General features: G+C 39.8%; 1 protein-coding gene across 1 annotated transcript in view; it reads left to right on the forward strand.

The window, feature by feature from the left end:
- The first annotated feature begins 3,223 nt into the window (after positions 1–3,223).
- The window catches only part of LOC114686265 (phosphatidylinositol 3,4,5-trisphosphate 3-phosphatase TPTE2-like), a 51,711-nt gene continuing 35,275 nt past the window's right edge, over positions 3,224–19,659 (forward strand). Inside the window, exons 1-6 of the mRNA XM_028860934.2 lie at positions 3,224–3,269; positions 5,043–5,204; positions 9,749–9,868; positions 11,720–11,819; positions 11,940–12,003; positions 12,734–12,798. Coding sequence (XP_028716767.2) covers positions 3,235–3,269; positions 5,043–5,204; positions 9,749–9,868; positions 11,720–11,819; positions 11,940–12,003; positions 12,734–12,798 — 546 coding nt within the window. The 5' untranslated portion in view covers positions 3,224–3,234. The remainder of the gene's footprint in view (positions 3,270–5,042; positions 5,205–9,748; positions 9,869–11,719; positions 11,820–11,939; positions 12,004–12,733; positions 12,799–19,659) is intronic.

The raw sequence follows: 19,659 nt of genomic DNA on the forward strand, positions 1-19,659 counted from the left end.
GATATATTGAGGATTCTGTCCAACTGGATAATCATTTATCGGCTTCTATCAGTGTTGCAGATGGTATAAGGACCACCAGAAATAATATTAGTTGGTCAATGTTGTAATTGGTGGTGTTCAAATGTTACAGGGAAAACAAAGGTCTAACTAATGAATACAAATAAGTCTTCCAAGTACCTAGACTTTTCATTTTAAATAACTTCTAAAAAATCATGGACCATCATTCCAAAGAGGTCGCACTATCACATTATTAAACTCTGCATGTTAGGTAAACATTTTCTATGATGGACTTGTCAGGGCTGTGGTAAAATTCAGGCAAACAGAGCAAAGCCAGCATTTCCTTTTTACTCCACTCCAAGAAAGTGAGCTTAGTTGAAGTATAAAAGCTTCATATTGGCCGGGTGGCGGTGGCACACGCCTTTAATCCCAGCACTCGGGAGGCAGAGCCAGGCAGACCTCTGTGAGTTCCAGGCCAGCCTGGTCTACAAAGCAAGATCCAAGACAGGTACCAAAACTACACAGAGAAGTCCTGTCTGGAAAAACAAGCAAACAAACAAACAAGCTTCCTATCACCTGCATCCTGCTGTTCTCCCCTCAATTCCTCCTCCACCTATGGTTCCTTTACATTTCCTAATTTCTGTGTTTACTCCTTGTTGTATACCCACCTCTGAAGGTTTGGAGCTAGGAACTGCAGGGGAGAGAGAACATGTAGTATTTGTCTTTCTGAGTCTGGGTTCCTTCTTTCTAGTTCCATCCGTCTACCTGCAAAGCTCATGACTGCATTTTTCTTTACAGATAAATAGTATTTCATTGTGCAAATGTATCCCATTTTCATTATGCACTCATCTGCTAAAGGACATTTAGGTTGTTTCCATTTCCTAGCTATTGTGAGTAAAACAACAATGAACATGGTTGAACGTGTCTTTGGAGTAGGATGGTAAGTCCTTTGGGCATATGCCCAGGAGTGGTATAGCTGGGTCATAGGACAGATTTTTAGAGATATTTTTGAGGATTTTCCATACTGATTTCCAGGATGACTGCACAAACTTGCATTCCTCCCAACAGTTGAGGAGGGTCTTCTTTCTTTACACCCTCCTCAGCATTTGTTATCAGCTGTGTTGTGATTACAGCTCTTCTGACTGCAGGGAGATGACACCTTCAAGTTGTTTGATTTTGCATTTCCCTGTTTGCTAAGGATGATAAACACTCTGAGTATTTTAAGCCATTTTTATTTCCTTTATTGAGAACTCTGTTCAGATTCCTAGCCTATTCTTTTTCATTATATAATTAATTTTTAATTGGATCATTTATTTTTCCTGGACTTCTTATTTTTTTGAGTTCTTTGTATCTTCTAAATATTGATTATCAGATGTATACCTGACAAAGATTGTCTCACATCCCATAGGCTTTCTCTTCACTCAAATAATTATTTCCTTAGCTGCACAGAAGGGTTTTCTTTTTACAAGGTGTACCACTCATCAGTTCTGGCCTTAATTCCTTAGCGAATGGAGTCCTGTTCAGAAATTTCTTTCCTGCACCTGGATGTTTTCTTCTAGCAGTTTTAGTGTTTTCAGGTTTCAAATTGAGGTCTTTGATCCACTTGCATCTAATTTTGGGTAATAGATACAGGTCTAATTTCAGTCTTCTGCATGTGGATGTCCAGGTTTCTCAGTGCCATTGGTTAAAAATGTGGTTTTTACTCCTGTGTGTGTTTTTGCCTCTTTGTCAGATATGAAAAAGCTGTAATTGCACATACTTGACCCTTTGATTTTGTTCCACTAATATACATGTTTATTTTTGTGACGTGTCATATTGGTTTTATTATTGCTTTATTATAATATATCTTGAGGTCTGAAATGTCAACCCCTCCAATATATATTGCTCAGGACTGCTTTGGCTGTTCAGGTTCTTTTCTGGTTCCATATAATCTTCTCTATTTCTGTGAAGAATGAGATGGGGATTTTGATTGAGCCTGAATTAAATCCGTAAATTGTTTTTGGTAGGATCAGTGCTATGAATCCATGAACATGGGGTATCTTTCCATTTTCTGGTGTCTTTAGAAATCGCTTTCTTCAGAGATTTGAAAATGTAGAAGTCTTTCACCTCCTTGGTTAGGTTTATTCCAAGATATTTTATTGTCTTCGATACTGTTGTAAATCAGGGTGTGTCCATGATCTCTGTCTTTGTATGTGTGTTGTGATGTATAGAAAAGCTATTGCTTTTTGTGAGCTGACTGTGGACCATCCACTTTGCTGAAACTATTCATTATTTCTAGCAGTTTTCTAGTGGAATTTTGGGATCTCTGTACAATATCATATCATCTGCAAATAAGGAGAAGTTGACTTCTTGTTTGTAGACCTGTAATTTCCTTTTCCTGCCTTATTGTTGTGGCTAGCGCTTCCAGCACTGTATTGTGGGGATAATTGCAGCCCTGTGTCATCCTGATTTTAATGAAATTGCTTTGGGTTCTTCTTCATTTAGGACAATGTGTCTGTGAGCGACACCTCCAGTTCTGTGTCTCTAGGGTTTTTATTATGAAGCATGTTGGATTTTTCCAAAGGCTGTTTTTACATCTCTTGAAATAATCATGTGATTTTTCTCAAGTTATCTGTATGATTTACTATCTTTATTGACTTGTGTATGTTGAACCAACACTGAATTTCCAGGATTAAGTCAATTTTATCCTGGAGAATGATTTTGTAAATATGTGTTTCTATTTAGTGTGCTAGTATTTTACTGAGGATTTTTGTATCTATGTTTATAAGGAATATTTACCTATAGATTTGTTGTATCTTTACCTGGCTTGGGTATTAGAAAAATATTGGCTTTGCAGAAACAGTTTGAGAGTGCTCCTTTAGTTTATATCTTTAAAAAGAAATCCATAATTTTGTTGCTAAGACACTGAGGTATCTCCAAGCTTGATGACTTGCCCGAGATCCTAATTTGCTAATAGAAGAGCTGACATCAGAACACTTTTTTAAAAAACCACCCTTTTCCATCTCCATACCATGATGCTTTCTTTGGTTGGTCCCAAGCTTAATGGTCACATATATTCTAGATAAGAACACAAAAAAGCAAAAGCATAAACATTTCAATTACTAGCACAGAACATTTTGGTGTGTGTCTTATGAGAACTTTTCTTTAAAATTCATACTTATAAGGGGATTTTGTTTGGCTAAACTCATATGTGATTGACTTAATTTTACTAACTTTTGCAGCACCATCTTCACGAAAATGGTGCATTACCTGGTGTCATCAGTCACCTTCAGGTATGTGAGGGTCTTTAAGTGGAAGTAGTTAAATGTTTATGACATTTAATTTTTAAAGTTTAATGAGAAAGGACCCCAAAAAGGCAAGAGAGAATGAAATGAAAGTACGTTCAAATTAGCTCACGTATCCACATTTGATGTGATCTCATCTGTCTTAGAGGGTTAGTTAAGACTGAACAGTAAGATGTACAGAGAAACAACCTTTGCTCAAATCTAAATAGTGGCATATTGGTATTTTTCTACCCATAAATGTAAAAATAAGAAAGCATACATTTTCAAATTCTTTAATTACAGACTAAATGTTCTAGTAAATGCTTTATACACTACAAATTACCCAATTCCAGAAATATTTTACTACTTAATTGGATTTCTATTCTACATGATTATTAAAATTTATACAATGTAATTGCTTCCTTTAAAATCATTATTGTATGTGTATGGTGTTGTACCTATTTGTGCAGGGGTGTGTGTGTGTATGTCCCCGTGTGTGTGTCCACAACTCAATGTTGGGTATCTTCTTCAATGTTTTGTTATCTTATTGTTTTTTTAAAAATAGGATCTCTCATTGTACAGGGTGCTCACTTAGGCCAGGCTGACTGGCCGGTGAGTTCCCGGGATTCTAATGTATCTACCTCCCTGGGGCTGGGATTGCAGGTGCTGCACTGTCCTGTCCCCTGCCTTTGTGTTCCTACCGGGGATGAACCTTGAGTCTTCACGCTTGAGTGGCAGGTGTTTTACTACTGAACTGTCTTGCTAACTCCCAAGTTAATAATATTTTTAATTTTTTTTTGTTTTGTTTTTTTGAGACAGGCTTTCTCTGTGTAGTTTTTGGTGCCTGTCCTGGATCTTGCTCTGTAGATCAGGCTGGCCTTGAACTCACAGAGATCCGCCTGGCTCTGCCTCCCGAGTGCTGAGATTAAAGGCATGTGCCACTATCACCTAGCAAATTAGTAATATTTTTCCCCCAGAGCTGAGGATCAAACCCAGGGCCTTGCGCTTGCTAGGCAAGCGCTCTACCACTGAGCTAAATCCCCAACCTCAGTAATATTTTAATTGAATCAGTAGTTGTTTAAAAATACACTTTAAAGCTGAGTTGATTCATCTTTGTAGTTCAGGAAAATAATCAATTTATAAGGAGTTTTTTGAGACTGTGCAAGAAAGGCTTGGGGAGTCTTTAAGAGTTCAATTAATATTTAATTAATAAATATACAAGCAATATTTATGGAATTGAATTCTTTTTCATGTATCTGTCCTGTGTGCAGGATCCATGTGTGAACCTATGAATATATAATCGTGTATTTACTGGTTAAAGCGTTTTTAAAAGGAATATGTTATTCATGCTTCCACTTCTTTTTGTTGCTACAATCTTAAACTTATTTGGATTAATGTTACTTCATTTATTGTGAGAATTTTGTTTTTTAAAAAAAAACCTTATGAATTTTGAGTATTTAAAGCATTCACACCAAGAAGCATGTGACTTTTATTTAGATTTGTGGTTCTAGGTTGGCGTGCTAAAGTAGCAGTCTCCCTGCTGTAGGAAGTGGGGAGGGGCTTGGTGCAGATCTGATATACGAGCCACTGCTTTTATTGGGTGAAAAGCTGAACATTTTCTTCGGATTCTGAAGCAGGATTGTTCTTTCTGCCACAGGACGGTTTAGCTATAAATTTGCGGGGGTGGGGGTGAGGAGTAGGGGTGGGTGGGCATCTGAGCGTTGGCTTTAATGTTGTGACTATGGAGGCAATACCTCTGCTCTCTTTGTTTATTCATTTTAGAATATTTGGAATTATGCTGATCTTTCTGGACATATTCCTTATGGCTATAGATCTACATCTCTACAACAGCAATTTTTATATTCCTTTGGGATACCGCTCACTTTCTTTTGCTATTGCTTTGTTCTTCCTCGTGGATGTTCTCCTTCGAGTGTATGTAGAAGGGTAAGTGTGATTCTGATTTTTTTTTTTCCTTTTTAAAGCATAAAGCCATTTTTACAGCGATATGAAAAGTATCCCGTAAGACTTGTCAGGTCAGCTCAACCAAATGGGTCCTTCTTCATCAAAATGATTCTCCTTATAGGTACGTTCCACAGAAAAGCAGTCATAGAAAACCAGTTTTATGGAGAGGAGCTTTATCAGTGCTGTTGTTGGGCCTTTATTCTACAACAATGTATTGTAGATGATTTTCTCAATTGCTAAAGCTTAAAAGGGTGTCAAGGATGAACCAGGCAACCATTGTGTCTATATGTACATGAATAAAAGAAACATGTATGTGATAGTCTAGAGTTTTTGTTGCTGTGCAGAGACACCATGATCATGGATGGCAACTTTTATAAAGAAAACATTTAATTGGGGTGGCTTGGTTACAGTCTCATACCATCCTGGTGGGGAGCATGGCAGCATGCAGGCAGACATGGTGCTGGAGGAGTAACTGAGAGTCCTACATCTTGCAGGCAAAAGGAAGTCAACTGAGACACTGGGCAGTATCCTGAGCATAGGAAACCTCAAAACCTGCCCCCGCAGTGACACACTTCCTCTCACAAGGCTAAAACCACTCCAACAAAGCCACACTTCCTAATAGTACCCTATGAGATTATGAAGGTCAATTATATTCAAACTAGCACATTTCACTCCCTGGCCCCCATAAGCTTATAACAATATCATAGTGCAAAATTTATTTAGTCCAACTTCTAGAGTTCCCATAATCTATCACAGTCTCAACAATGTTCAAAAGTCCAAAGTTCAAAGTCTCTTCTGAGATTCGAACAATCTCTTACCTGTAATCCCCTGTTAAATTAATATTAAAAAAATAGATCACATACTTCCAACATATAATGGCAAAGGATATGTATTACCATTCCAAAATGTAAGGAAGGAAGGGAGCATAGTGAGGAAATCCTGGACCAAAGCAAGACCAGAACCCCAGCTGGGCAAACTCCAAGCTCTGCATATCTGATGTCGAAATGCTCTTTAGATCCCCAACTCTGTTCAGCTTTGTTGACTGCAACACACTTCTCTCTCTTGGGCTGGTTCCACTCCCTGTTAGCAGCTCTCCTTGGCAGGCATCTCACAACTCTGGCATCTCCAAGATCTTGGGGTCTCCAGGGCAATCCAGGGCTCAACTCTACAGCTTCACAAAATGGCCTCTTTATACCTCCATTCAGCAACACCCCTGATAACTTGCCTGGACTCAGCAGGTTTTCTTTAGTTGTAGAGGCAAATTCCATAACCCATTTCTTCTATCCTTAACTCTAAAGCCAGAACCATGTGGCTGAAGCTGCCACATTTTGCTGCTTGCTGGGGCTGGAACATAGCTCCCTCACTCAATTACAACTTCACCAGCTTTCTGTCCTTCCCTGCCTAAGCTTGGCTGTCCGGAAGCTGGGTCACTAGACGAGGCTGGCCTCAAATTTAGAGATCCATAGCCTCTGCCTTTCCAGTGCAAGGATTAAAGGTGTGCCCCACCACACCTGGCTCTAAGCTTTTATTTAGTTCCTTTTCACAAATTGGAAACTTAGCTAGGTGGGATCTCACCCTAAAGTCACCACTCCCTTTATTCCATTTCTTAATCCATTTATCTCCTTGAACACAAGACTTAGCTCCATTCCACTTTCCTTTTTTTTTTTTTTTTTTTTTTTTTGGATTTTCGAGACAGGGTTTCTCTGCGTAGCTTTGCGCCTTTCCTGGAGCTCACTTGGTAGCCCAGGCTGGCCTCGAACTCACAGAGATCCGCCTGGCTCTGCCTCCCGAGTGCTGGGATTAAAGGCATGCGCCACCACCGCCCGGCCTTCCACTTTCCTTTTTTAAAGATTTATTTATTATGTATACAATATGCCTGTATGCACCAGATCTCATTGTTGATGGTTGTGAGCCACCATGTGGTTGCTGGGAATTGAACTGAGGACCTCTGGAAGAACAGCCAGTGCTCTTAACCTCTGAGCCATCTCTCCAGTCCCCATTCCACTTTCTGGTGCTCTTTTTCTCCTCAAAATTTACAGTTTGTAATTTACCCTGCTCAGCTCATTCCTTTGCATTATAATCTTCATTAGAGTGGTCACTAATATCCACATGACAGAGTCCATTTTAGGCTGTTTTGAGATTTCTTCTGCCAGTGGAATTAATCCAAAACTCTTCACTTTAGCCTCAGGCAAAATCTTCAGACAAGAGCAAAAGGCAGCCACTTTCTTCATCAAAGTATCACAAGACCAGTCTTTAGGCCATATACTAACATTCTTCTCATCTGAAGCCTCTTGATCTCTACAGTTCATCAAGTCACATTCAACACCACTATCTTCCATGCTTCTACTAGTATGGCCTATTAAGCAGTGCTTAAAGCATTTCACTGCTTTCCTATCCAAAACTCCCGAAGCCCATATTACTCCAAACAAAATCAGGCCTATCACAACAATACCCCAGTTCCTGGTATCAACTTCTGTTTTAGGATTTTTATTGATGTGAAGAGACACTCTGACCCCAGCAACTCTTATAAAGAAAACATTTAATTGGGGTGGCTCCCTTACAGCTTCAGAGGTTCAGTCCATTAACATCATAGTTGGGGAGCATGACAGCATGCAGGCAGATGTAGCACAGACTGCATCTTGGCTTGCAGGCAACAGGAAGTCAACTGAAACACTGGGCAGTATCCTGAGCATAGGAAACCTCAAAGCCTGCCCCCACAGTGGCACACTTCCTCCAACAAGGCCACACCCACTCCAACAAAGCCCTGCCTTCCAATAGTGCCCCTCCCTATGAGATTAAGGGGCCAAGTACATTCAAACTACCGTAGTGATGTACAAATGTTAACATTGGTTGACTTGAATTCCAAATTAGATTTGATGACACACTAAAGAATATATCACAAATAATTCATATTTCAACAAAAATAAAAACAACATTAATTATAGTGAAGTGGAGAAGAGTTTAGAGGCAGGTTCTTTCCATCAACAACATCACAGTAGACAGACCTTGATCTTTGCCTTCTGGTTTTCTAAGCAGGTGGGTGGGTGAGCCATGTCTTGGGGTTGGATTCTCTGGGCGACTAAGAGACTAAGTTCTCTAGCTTCATTTTATTCTCAGAGCATCTGAGAGTGTAATTTCTCTCCTTTCCTAAGAGATTTTTCTTTATCCTTGTTGCCCCTTTTTGAGCTAATGACAGTTGTCCACTGCCCAGTTTCTCAGTCTAAAAAGGGCTCTCTCAACATTTTCTTCAGTGGTGTAGCCATTGGTAAGGTGCTCCTGCATCTATAAATAATCCCTCACCAATAATCCTCTAAGGGACCCTAATGGAACTCAGACCACAAAACAGGCACATAAATTAGAGTCATTTGAAAGGATGGAACTTCAATTAAGAAAATGCGTCCATGAGATCCAGCTGTAGGGCATCATAATTTCTTAATTAGTGATCAATGAGGGAGGGCCCAGCCCATTGTGGGTGGTGCCATCCCTGGGCTGGTGGTCCTGGGTTCTATAAGAGAGCATGCTGAGCAAGCCATGAAGAGTAAGCTGGTAAATAAGCCGCTCCCCTCCATGGTCTCTGCATCAGTTCCTGCCTCCAGCTTCCTGCCCTGCTTGAGTTCTTGTCCTGACTTACTTTGGTGATGAATATCAGAGTGGAAGTATAAACCTAATAAATCCTTTCCTCTCCAGCTCACTTTTTGGTCATGGTATTTCATTGCAGCAATAGAAACCCTGACTAAGACAATTGGAAAACATCAATCTAAAAATAGATACTATCTCACAATCAGAAGAAACTTTCTCTAGAAGACCAGGGATCATGTCTGAAGAAAGGAAGTCTGTTTTCACCCTAGTCAGACCATATTAATTCTCTTCTTTTTATCGTTTCACAATCCCAGTTTCTCTAAATTCCATATTTGCTTCATTTGCTCCCCAGCAGTGCGTAGTGTCCTCCTTCATTACCTACAAAGGAGAAGGCAGTGCTTGCCTCTTGCCAATGACTTGCTTCTGTCTCTTATCAACTGACACTTTAGATAGATTATAGATAGATAGATAGATAGATAGATAGATAGATAGATAGATAGATGCATAAATATAAATTTACCACATGAAAACTTTATATTGATGTTATATTTTCCCCTTAGTCTAGTAGTCTTGACAATGCATTGTAAACACATTAAGACAGGGTTCTTTTTATTTCAGTGAACTAGTGAATTTATTGAGGTTACTTACAAAAAGCATGAACAGCTTGGGTACCTCTACCCTATCATAGGTGATAATTCTCAAAAGCTGCACGGCCAGGTCTCAACTCCAGTCGACCTTCACACCCCACAAAATATATGTGCTTGGGACAGAATTATATGCAGGTGACTGGGTGGGGCCCAGGAGCCAGGAAGCAGTTAGAATCTCAGGTGAGTGTAGGTAACCCACCTGCTTCTTCCTGAGACTACCAATAGGGCTGAAGATAGAATTCTTCGTGAAGATGAGTCGGATAACTTGTGCTCTGACACTGTCCCATCTCCCTGCTCCAGGAGACAGAATTATTTTTCTGATTTACTGAACACCCTAGATGCCGTCGTTATTGGTGTGACCCTGCTCATTGCCCTCACTTACATACTTTATGACAAGAAGTTTCTTAGAGACATCCCAAGGTATGAAACACGACTTACCTCTCAAAACTCTTTTGTTTCTCCTGTTCTTCCAGGTGTTTCTTTTGTTTTCTTGTGTTTTCTCTGGTTCTATTTAATATTTTAACTGAACTCTCTCGACTGTGCCAGATGAGTGGTTTAAAAGCGAAATGTTTATATAAATTCCCATGTACTTTGAAACTAAAATATGTTGGCATTTAGGGGCCCATTGAGGATATACATACTAAGACTCTTTCGCTGGATAAGAGAACGTACAAAGGGGAGAAGAAACTGGACTTAACTCCTCTTATATCAACTTGAACTTTAGAACGTTATGAAATTATCCCAAAATTCCCATTTGTGCTTCAATCACAAGTGCCTTAGATATGAAGTTCTGTAGTCCTAGGACTTCCCCATAACCAAGAGAGTGTTAAGCATGTATATAATTTGAGTGACTCCAATTAATATCTCTAAGATGTAATAAACATAGCAAGAAACCAGGAGGTAAGGTGGGCAGCCACAGAGAGGAAGTTTTGCGGTATAGTTGCAGAAATGAGAAACCTCTGGCAAAGTCAGAAATGTTAGGGTCTACTAGAAGAGTTCTATCTTCACCCTTCCCTCTCCTCCACTTCCCCCCTCCTTTTCCCCTTTCTCCCCTACTTTACCCTCCTTTTTACTGTGGCAATGTAGGAAAAAAAAGATCTGTGTGTCTGAAGATTGTGGGGTAGTATTATTCATTTGTCAAATAACTGGTTTCTTTCTGTACCCCAACTTCCCAGGACTTCAATCTAGGATTCAACTAAATGTGTTGTGTGTTCGAAACAACCTGAGAAACTTCTCAATTGCTACCTTAGAGCCACTGAATTTGGGGCTCTGGGGCCTATTACCCCATGCTTTATCTTTAAAAAGACTTACCATTTTTATTTTATGTGGGTGTGCATGTTTTGCCTGCATGTGAGTATATGTATGCACCTTACGTGAGCAGTGCCTGCAGAAACCAGAGAAGGACTTTGAATCCCCTGGAACTGGAGGTGGTTGTGAGCTGTCATGTGAGTGCTGGGAACCAGACCCAGGTCCTCTGCAAGAGCAACAAGTGCTCTTAACTGCCGAGCCACCCCATAACTCCATACCCTGTGCTTGAAAGAACTTTAAAGAGCTCTTTCAGATGGCTTGTTCATATGGCTTCAAATTAAAGACCCAGTGTCTGAGAACAGTAGTTTTCTACCTTGGTGTTTTTGATGATAGGGGAAACACCAGCAAGCATACTTAGTTAGTATTTCGGTCTATTTTCTGATGTGCCTCCACCAGTAGTAGTGATTCCCTGTTCACTGATATATGTATAACACCAGCAATGTTTTGATGAACACACACACACACACACACACACACACACACGGAAAGAAAAGAACAGAAAAACTCTGATGTTAAACCACAAATTCTGAGTCTGCCTTCCCCAAACTTAGCACCATTGACATTTTAGGCCAGATCATTCTGGGAAATGATGTCATTCACGGTGAAGGGTTTATCAGTACTCCCAGCCTGTACCCACTTGATGGAGTAGCAATACACCCACACAATAGTATGACAGTCAAAAGTGTCTCTGGACATTGACAATTATCTTCTACATAGGGGTAAAACAACACTGTCCTGGCCAAGAACCACTGTTCCAAACTGAATACAGAAGTAGAGGCATCACTCAACTTAAAGCAACTTGCCAACCCCTCACAGGGTCTCTGACTGGACCCATAGCACCACCCAAAATAAACAAATAAATAATTATAAAAGTGTTCAACTTAATCCATAGTAACCAAATATTCTGGTTTTTTTTCTAGCAAAAAAATGAGTATTTAACTTTTTATCTATACATTTACTTAGATTGGCAGTTTTATTTCGACCTCTGCGACTTCTTATTCTGATAAGAATTTTGCAGCTGGCTCACCAAAAAAGGCACCTTGAAAAGCTGACTAGGCAGCTGGTGAGTGGCAGCATGCATTTGTTTTCTGTTTCTGAAAACGCTTTTGAGGTTGTAGATCTTTGCATTATGTTCTTTTTCCTGCTGATTCATGTTTTACAACTTTATGACTTTCCAATCCAGGTTTCCAAAAACAAAAGACGGTTCAAGAAGGATGGCTTTGACCTGGACCTCACTTACGTTACTGGTTCGTGAAACTCGCCTGATGCTACTGTTTATAAAGATTTTGCATTTTGTGTGTGATTGAGAGATGCTACGCTCTCTTTCATTTCTGCCATGGTATTTCAAAACATTCTTTATGTAGCAGTGCGCATGTCATCATGGCAGTGTGACCCTGGCAATAAGTATCTACTTACGCCACTTCAAACCAGAACTACTTTACTGTAGTACAGGAGGTGGGGTAGATAATTGGCTGAAATATTTTTAGCCGGAGTTTCAGCTCTCATAGCTACCTGTGGTCTCAAGGATCCTGAGAGATTTTTCAAGCTTCTTACAACTCCACCAACTGAGGTTTCTACTCTGTTGGCCTCAGATTTCCTGACTCATGTGTTCTGAAAAGCACTCTGGCAGTTCCTGTGCTTACTGGAGTTCAGGATGTTTTCTTTGGTTTGTTAAAGACATTTTACTGGCACTGAGGGAGCGCAGACTTAGGCCGACAAAAATCTGAGGCCCATGAATGAACCAGTTGAGTCTTAAGATCACTGTTTCAGTTTAATGATTATTATTGTATTGGATAATTTAATGTATTATATCATTTTGGTTACTCTGAGAATGTGTTATTTTTTTCTATCCTGAATGTTACTTTTTGTAAAAAAAAAAAAAAAAAAAAAAAAAGTTTTGTTATATGTAGATGAAGTTTTTGCATGTTGTATCATCTCTATTACAATATTCATCATAGCCATCCCTTTGACTTCCAGATCGTATTATTGCCATGTCCTTTCCATCATCTGGAGGACAGTCCTTCTACAGAAATCCAATTGACGTAAGGAAGGCAATTCCCATAGCAAGTGCTCACTGCTCAGTGTCTTTTCTGGGATCAAAATTGTCTACCCACACAAGTTATCTCCATTCTCCTTTCAAAATGCATATTCATATATTGTGTTCCTAAATTATAATGAGGAATATGACTTTGGACATCCTTGGATGACTAAATCAATGTCAAATATGCAATGTTATTACCTTCGTGTTTCTATTGCTGGGATAAAACACCGTGAACTTGGAGAGAAAAGGATTGATCCATCATCCAGGTAAGTCAGTGCAGGAACTCAAGGCAGGAACCTGGAGGCACGAATTGATGCAGAGACCGTGAAGGAGTGCTGCTTACTGACTTGCTCTCCAAGGCTTGCTCAGCTTGCTTTTTTAAATACCCCAGGACCACCTGCACAGAGATGGCACCACCCACAATAGGCTGAGCCCTCCTACATCAATCACTAAGTAAGAAAATGCAACACATGCTTACCCATAGGCCGGTCTGGCTGGGGCATTTTCTTAGTGAGATTTCTTCCCAAATGAATCTAATCTAGCTTGTGTCAAGCTGACATAAAACTAGCCACCACAGCTAACTTCTCTGAAATTCCAACTGAAAGTTATCACTTAAGTTACCTTATATATGTGTTTATTAATGTAGTCTGTAGTATCTGATTCATCTCAATAAAAGTTTATACACACACATATATGCATATATATACATATACACAAATGCATACATATATGTGTATTATTGAGGTATGTATATATGTGTGTGTATATGTGTTTCTCAAAGTGCAGTTGTGTATTACTTGATGGAATATGTTTCACTGGGTTATTTTGCTATTATGTGAGCATTATAGAATGTACTTGAACTAAGATAGCTAGAGGATTATTGGGTATGTCATGGTTGCATAAGCTGACATCATTGATTAAAATGCCACTTTCCCCAAACAGACAGTTCTTTTGAGAAGACATATGACGAACAAGTATATGGAACATGGTCAGCATACTAATTATCAGGGAACTGCAAGTAAAAGCCACAGTTAACTCGGGAGGCAGAGCCAGGCGGATCTCTGTGAGTTTGAGGCCAGCCTGGGCTACCAAGTGAGCTCCAGGAAAGGCGCAAAGCTACACAGAGAAACCCTGTCTCGAAAAACCAAAAAAAAAAAAAAAAAAAAAAAAAAAAAAGCCACAGTTAAATACTACCACATTCCATTTAGGAGTGACTGTTACTAAAAAAAACAAACAAAACAAAACCAATAATACCAACAAAGATGTAAAAGGAACGCTCATGAATTGTTGGTAGGAATCTAAACTTTTACAGCCGTTATGGAAATCACTATGAAAGTGCCTAAGAAATGCAAAATAGAATTGCAGTGAGTTCAAGTAATCTCGATACTAGTTATTTATACTAAAGGAATAAATTCAGTGTGTCAGAGGCTGTCTGTGTGCTGCAACGTTGTTCTTAACCAACAGAGGAAGTGATTGTTCCATAAACAAAAGAATGAATCAAGAAAACAACACAACTGGATACTGTTCAGCCATAAAAAGAATGAAATCCTGTCTTTGCAATTATACAACTAGAACCGAGAATCTCGTGTTAAATGAGTAAGTCGGGCCCTGAAAGACAAACATGGAATATAGAAAAGTTGCTCTCACAGAAGTTGAGAGCATCATGGTGTTTGCCAGAGACTGAGGAGAGTAAGCAGGAAAGGGGTGATAAGCAAAGGTTGATCAATGGATAGATACTATGCTAAAGGTGAGCAAGAGTAAGATGCTCCGCTGTGCTATTGCATAGAAGGGTATATGTGCTGTGTACTTCAAAACATACAGAAAAGATTTGCAATGTTTTTACTGAAGAAATGATAAATGTTTGATGAGACAGATATCCTTGGCCTAATTTAAAAATTGCACTGTGGATCAAACTAATAGTATTCCTTTAATGTGTCTAACTTTTATATTTTAAGTTATCAGTATAAATTAAATTTAACTGGTTAAAAATGTCATTGGGGTCTGATGATGTAAAGGAAACAGCATTTTCCAGACACACAGGGAAGATGCATGTATGGACCCAGAGACTGTGACAGCATGTACAAGATGAGCCCAGGCTCAAGCCAGACAAAACCCTCGCCAATGAAGGGAGGTGGGCACAGAGTCCCAACACTGGCCAAGAAGCAATGTGCAAATGATAGCTCCTGGGAAAGGGAGAAGTCAGTTTTCTCAAGTGACACTGGATATATCAACCGACTGGAAATTCTCAAGGTATTAAGAATCACTTAACTTATTTTTGTCAGTAGAATTCTAACATACTAGATGTAATCATTTTTTATTATGTCACCACTATTTCTTCAGTTTCACATAAGTGGAATCATAGTGTACATCTTTTGTGACTAGATTTTTATCCTCAAAATAAATTATTCAGATTCACCCAATATTGTTATGTATGATGGTGATTTTTTTTTTTTTGAGACAGGGTTTCTTTGTGTAGCTTTGGCTGTCCTGGAACTATGTCTGTAGACCACGATGGCCTGGAACTCACAGAGATCTGCCTGCCTCTGTCTCCCAAGTACTAAGATTAAAAACATGTGCCACCACTGCCCAGCCATATAGTGGTAATTCTTTAAAAAAAAAAAATAACATCAGTATTTATAACTATATAGAAAATACCACTTACACAAAGAAATCATAAACTTATATACCACTTCACAAAGTCAGTGAATACACTATACTGTCCAAAATCCATATTAGGAGAATTTCAAAATTATAAATATCATATCAATAAGTATAGCTAAAGAAAGACATACAAACTGGACACTCAGATTTGTTTTTTCACAAACTCATGAAGTCATTTTTCGTTGAGATCTCATTATTAACTACTTATTAAAAAATATAAAAAGACGGCCATTGCAGTGCATTGAGCTCCGTAGAGAAAGCACCTAGGCAAGCGAGAGTCGGACGGGCACTGGGCGACTCTGCGCTTCACAGAGGAAAATCTGCTAAACATGGGCAAAGGAGATCCTAAGAAGCGAGAGGCAAAATGTCCTCATATGCGTTCTTTGTGCAAATGTAGAAAGGAGTGCAAGAAGCACCCGGATGCTTCTGTCAGCTTCTCAGAGTTCTCAAAGAAGTGCTCAGAAAGGTGGAAGACCGTGCCTGCTAAAGAAAAGGGGAAAAAAAATTTTTTTCGAGACAGGGTTTCTCTGTGTAGCTTTGCGCCTTTCCTGGAACTCACTCTGTAGCCCAGGCTGGCCTCGAACTCACAGAGATCCACCTGCCTCTGCCTCCTGAGTGCAAGGATTAAAGGTGTGCGCCACCACCGCCCGGCGTAAAGGGGAAATTTGAAGACGTGGCAAAGGCTTACAAGGCTCGTTGTGAAAGAGAAATGAAAAGCTACATTCCCCTCCCTGACGCCCCCCCACCGCAATGGGGAGACCAAAAAGAAGTTCAAGGACCCCAATGCACCCAAGAGGCCTCCTTCTTGTTCTGTTCGGAGTACCGCCCCCAAATCAAAGGAGAACACCCTGGCTTGTCCATCGGCGATGCCCCAAAGAAGCTGGGAGAGATGTGAGCGTCACCACTGCAGACGACAGGCAGCCTGTGAAGAGAAGGCTGCCGAGCTGAAGGAAAATATGAAAAGGGCATCGCTGCCCACAGAGCTGAAGGAAAACCCGGGGCGGCGAAGAAGGGGGTGGTCAAGATGAAAAGAGCAAGAAAAGGAAGAGGAAGATGATGAGGAAAACGAAGATGAAAAAGGATGATGATGAATAAGTTGGTTCTAGCGCAGTTTTTTCCTTGTCTATAAAGCATTTAACTCCCCTGTACACAACTCACTCCTTTTAAAGAAAAAAATTGAAATATAAGGCTGTGTACGATTTGTTTTTAAACTGTACAGTGTCTCTTTTTGTATAGTTCACACACTACTAAGTATGTCTTTAGCCCTGTCCTGGTGGTATTCTCAATAGCCACTAGCCTAGCCTGGTCCAGTCTGGGGGTTATAAATTGGTATGGAAATTTAAAGCAGGTTCTTGTTGGTGCACAGCACAAATTAGTTATATATGGAACGGTAGGGTTTTTTGTTTGGGGTTTTGTTTTTTTGGGTTTTTTTTTCATCTTCAGTTGTCTCTGCTGCAGCTTATATGAAGATAATTGATGTTCTGTTAACTGAATACCACTCCATAATTGCAAAAATAATTGCAGCTGTTTTGTTGACATTCTGAATGCTTCTAAGTAAATACAATTTTTATTTAAAAATATAAAAAAACTCTCTAAAATTTACAAAAAGTAACAGTCACACAACAAATAAAATACAATTCCTGTCAATAAAAATAAGAAAATCTTTCTTTAAAGTTTTCTGACAAGACATTTGGTAAAATGAGCCAGAATGAGACGTCTTCATTTTAATCATCGATAAGTTCTTTCTGTGAGGTTTTCATCACCCCTAGTGGAAATTCTAGCCACGTTAGCATGTCTATTCTTGTCCTTGTTCAGCTCATGTGTAGGCAGTCATGTTAGTGAGACTTTCTATGTATAGTTTCCAACCTTCCTAGGAGATACAGTCTCCCAGCAAACTCCCTGATCCTCTGGCTCTTACATTTTTTTCCATCCCCTTTTCTTCAATGAGCCTTAATTCTTAGGTACAGGAGTTGCATTGTAAATGTTATCAGTTGGGACTGAGCACCGCCATTCAGCATTTTGGTTCATTGTGCTTTTCTGTAATGGTCTCCATACGTTACCGAAAGAAGTTTCCTTGATGAGAGGCGAGGACGACGCCTATCTCTGGGTAGAAGGACAAATATTTGGAATGTAGTTAGGGATTAGGCTGGTTTAATAATGTGGCATTATAGGTTCTCCTCCAAGACTCACGGCTTCACTAGCCCTGACCAGCTGGCTAAGTTTCCTTCTTGTTGAGAGGTTCTTATGTCTAATTAGAGAGCTGTTGGTTATCACCAAGGTACGGGAACCACTGCTGCCCTGTTAGGCTGTCATGTCGTGTTGGTTACTATTGGGGTTCCTATGTGTCATAGCTGGGTAGGACTGTTGGGTGTTTTTCTCCTTTGGAAGCTTGTGGGGCACATTCTGGTGTCATGAACGCTAGTCATCCAGGAGGAGGCTTTTAGGCCACTATATCATATGAATTTAAATATGTGAATTTGAAAATAATTAAGTTAAGACTAGTTAACATGCTCCGTGTTCATCTACATGCAACAAATGCAAAATTTTCAACAAAGCTTCCTCAGTCATATTTAATTCACCTCTCAAAATCGCCACAATTAAGCTTTGGTCGATAATATTGTTTTTCAATAGATTAAGTTGGTAACTTGGAGTTAATTATAGTTTACTTAAATTGAGCCGCTTTTCTTTCTACAAAATTGGTCTCAATTTAGCCATATTTAATATTAGTTAGATTGTCAAAGAAAAACAAAAAACCAAACCTTCATGTAGCTGAAAATCAAAACAAAGGCATTTCTCCAGTGAGCTCCAGACTATTGGTTTCTATCTGTTATTGAACTGATATCTCCTCAGGGTGTTGATTCACAGTTATTCATTGCTTTACTGTTTTAATCAAAGTATTCAAAGAGAAGCTATTTTCATAAAATGCATAAGACATAAGCTACCACAAAAGCCTCTCTCTGGCTTGAATGACTACTTATTTCATTCAGAATGCAGGCTCAGATCTAAGCCATTAGTTCAGCTGCTGGTGGGCTTGGCTACCCAGAGAGCTTCAGGGGACAGACACATGGTCAGCAACAGCTGCACATCTTGGACAGATGTCACTTTAACTCAAGGGTGATGTCCATGGACCCTTAACTCCTGAGAGGTTTCTAAAACAGCCCTGTGGTTTCCTCAATCTTTAAAAAGAAAGGATGGTGAGGATGTAGTGCCTCACGGAGGGGGTCCCTGAAGGTGTCCAGGCAGGGAAGCAAACCTCTCCAAGAGGTAAGAATGAAAACTGGGTGCAGGTTGGCTTCCTCAGCCTGGATCAGACTGAGGGGAGTCTAATGCCAGATGGTTCATTGGCAACAGATTTAAAACACAATTTGGGAAAAGGTTTCCAGGCAACAATCAGTGCAATCCCAGGTGCACAATAAAACTTAAGGTGTGGCTACATAGAGACCCTTTTACACAGTGCATGTGACCATGAGGATGGGTTCTAGAGCTCAAGGACCTAGAATCTAGTGTGATCTCTGACTGATAGAATAGAGGTCAGCAGGCCATAGAGTACTCGTGACATCTCCCCTAAGGATGGGTAATCATCTCGGGAGGGGAGAGTCTGGGATAATCATTCTGGGGAATCTGGGCAAGGTCTGCATCTATAGTAAAAGGTGGGTGAGGTCTGCCTCAACAGACAACAAAAAGGTCACCAGGTCATTAACAAAATCCACTCTTCAGCTTTCTGGGTGGAATGCAGGCAATTGATTTTTATCTCCTCCACTGAGGAAACATCTCATTCATTACTAACATTCCTGGTTTTCTTAGTGCTTCTCTGAGTACAAGGACCTCTGTGCTCCCAACATCACATGCTTTTAGAACCAGCACTCAGGAGGCCGAGGCAGGCAGATCTCTTAGTTTGAGGCTAGCCAGCTAGCCTGGTCTACAATGTGAGTTTCAGGACAGCCAGGGCTACACATAAAAACCCTGTCTTGAAAAAAAAAAAAGAAAGGAGGGAAGGAAGGTAGGAAAGGAGGAAGGAAGAAGGGAAGGAGAAAAGAAAGGAAGAAAGAAAATGAAATAAAGGAAGGAAGGAGAAATAAAGGAAAGAATGTTATAAATACAGGATTATATTTGGACTGACCTTGAGTATGCAAAGCAGAGGATAATTTTTCTCTTGAAAATCTTTATTGTATTGTGTGTGTGTGTGTGTGTGTGTGTGTGT

This window comes from Peromyscus leucopus, chromosome 17, assembly GCF_004664715.2.
Source record: "Peromyscus leucopus breed LL Stock chromosome 17, UCI_PerLeu_2.1, whole genome shotgun sequence".
NCBI lineage: Eukaryota > Metazoa > Chordata > Mammalia > Rodentia > Cricetidae > Peromyscus > Peromyscus leucopus.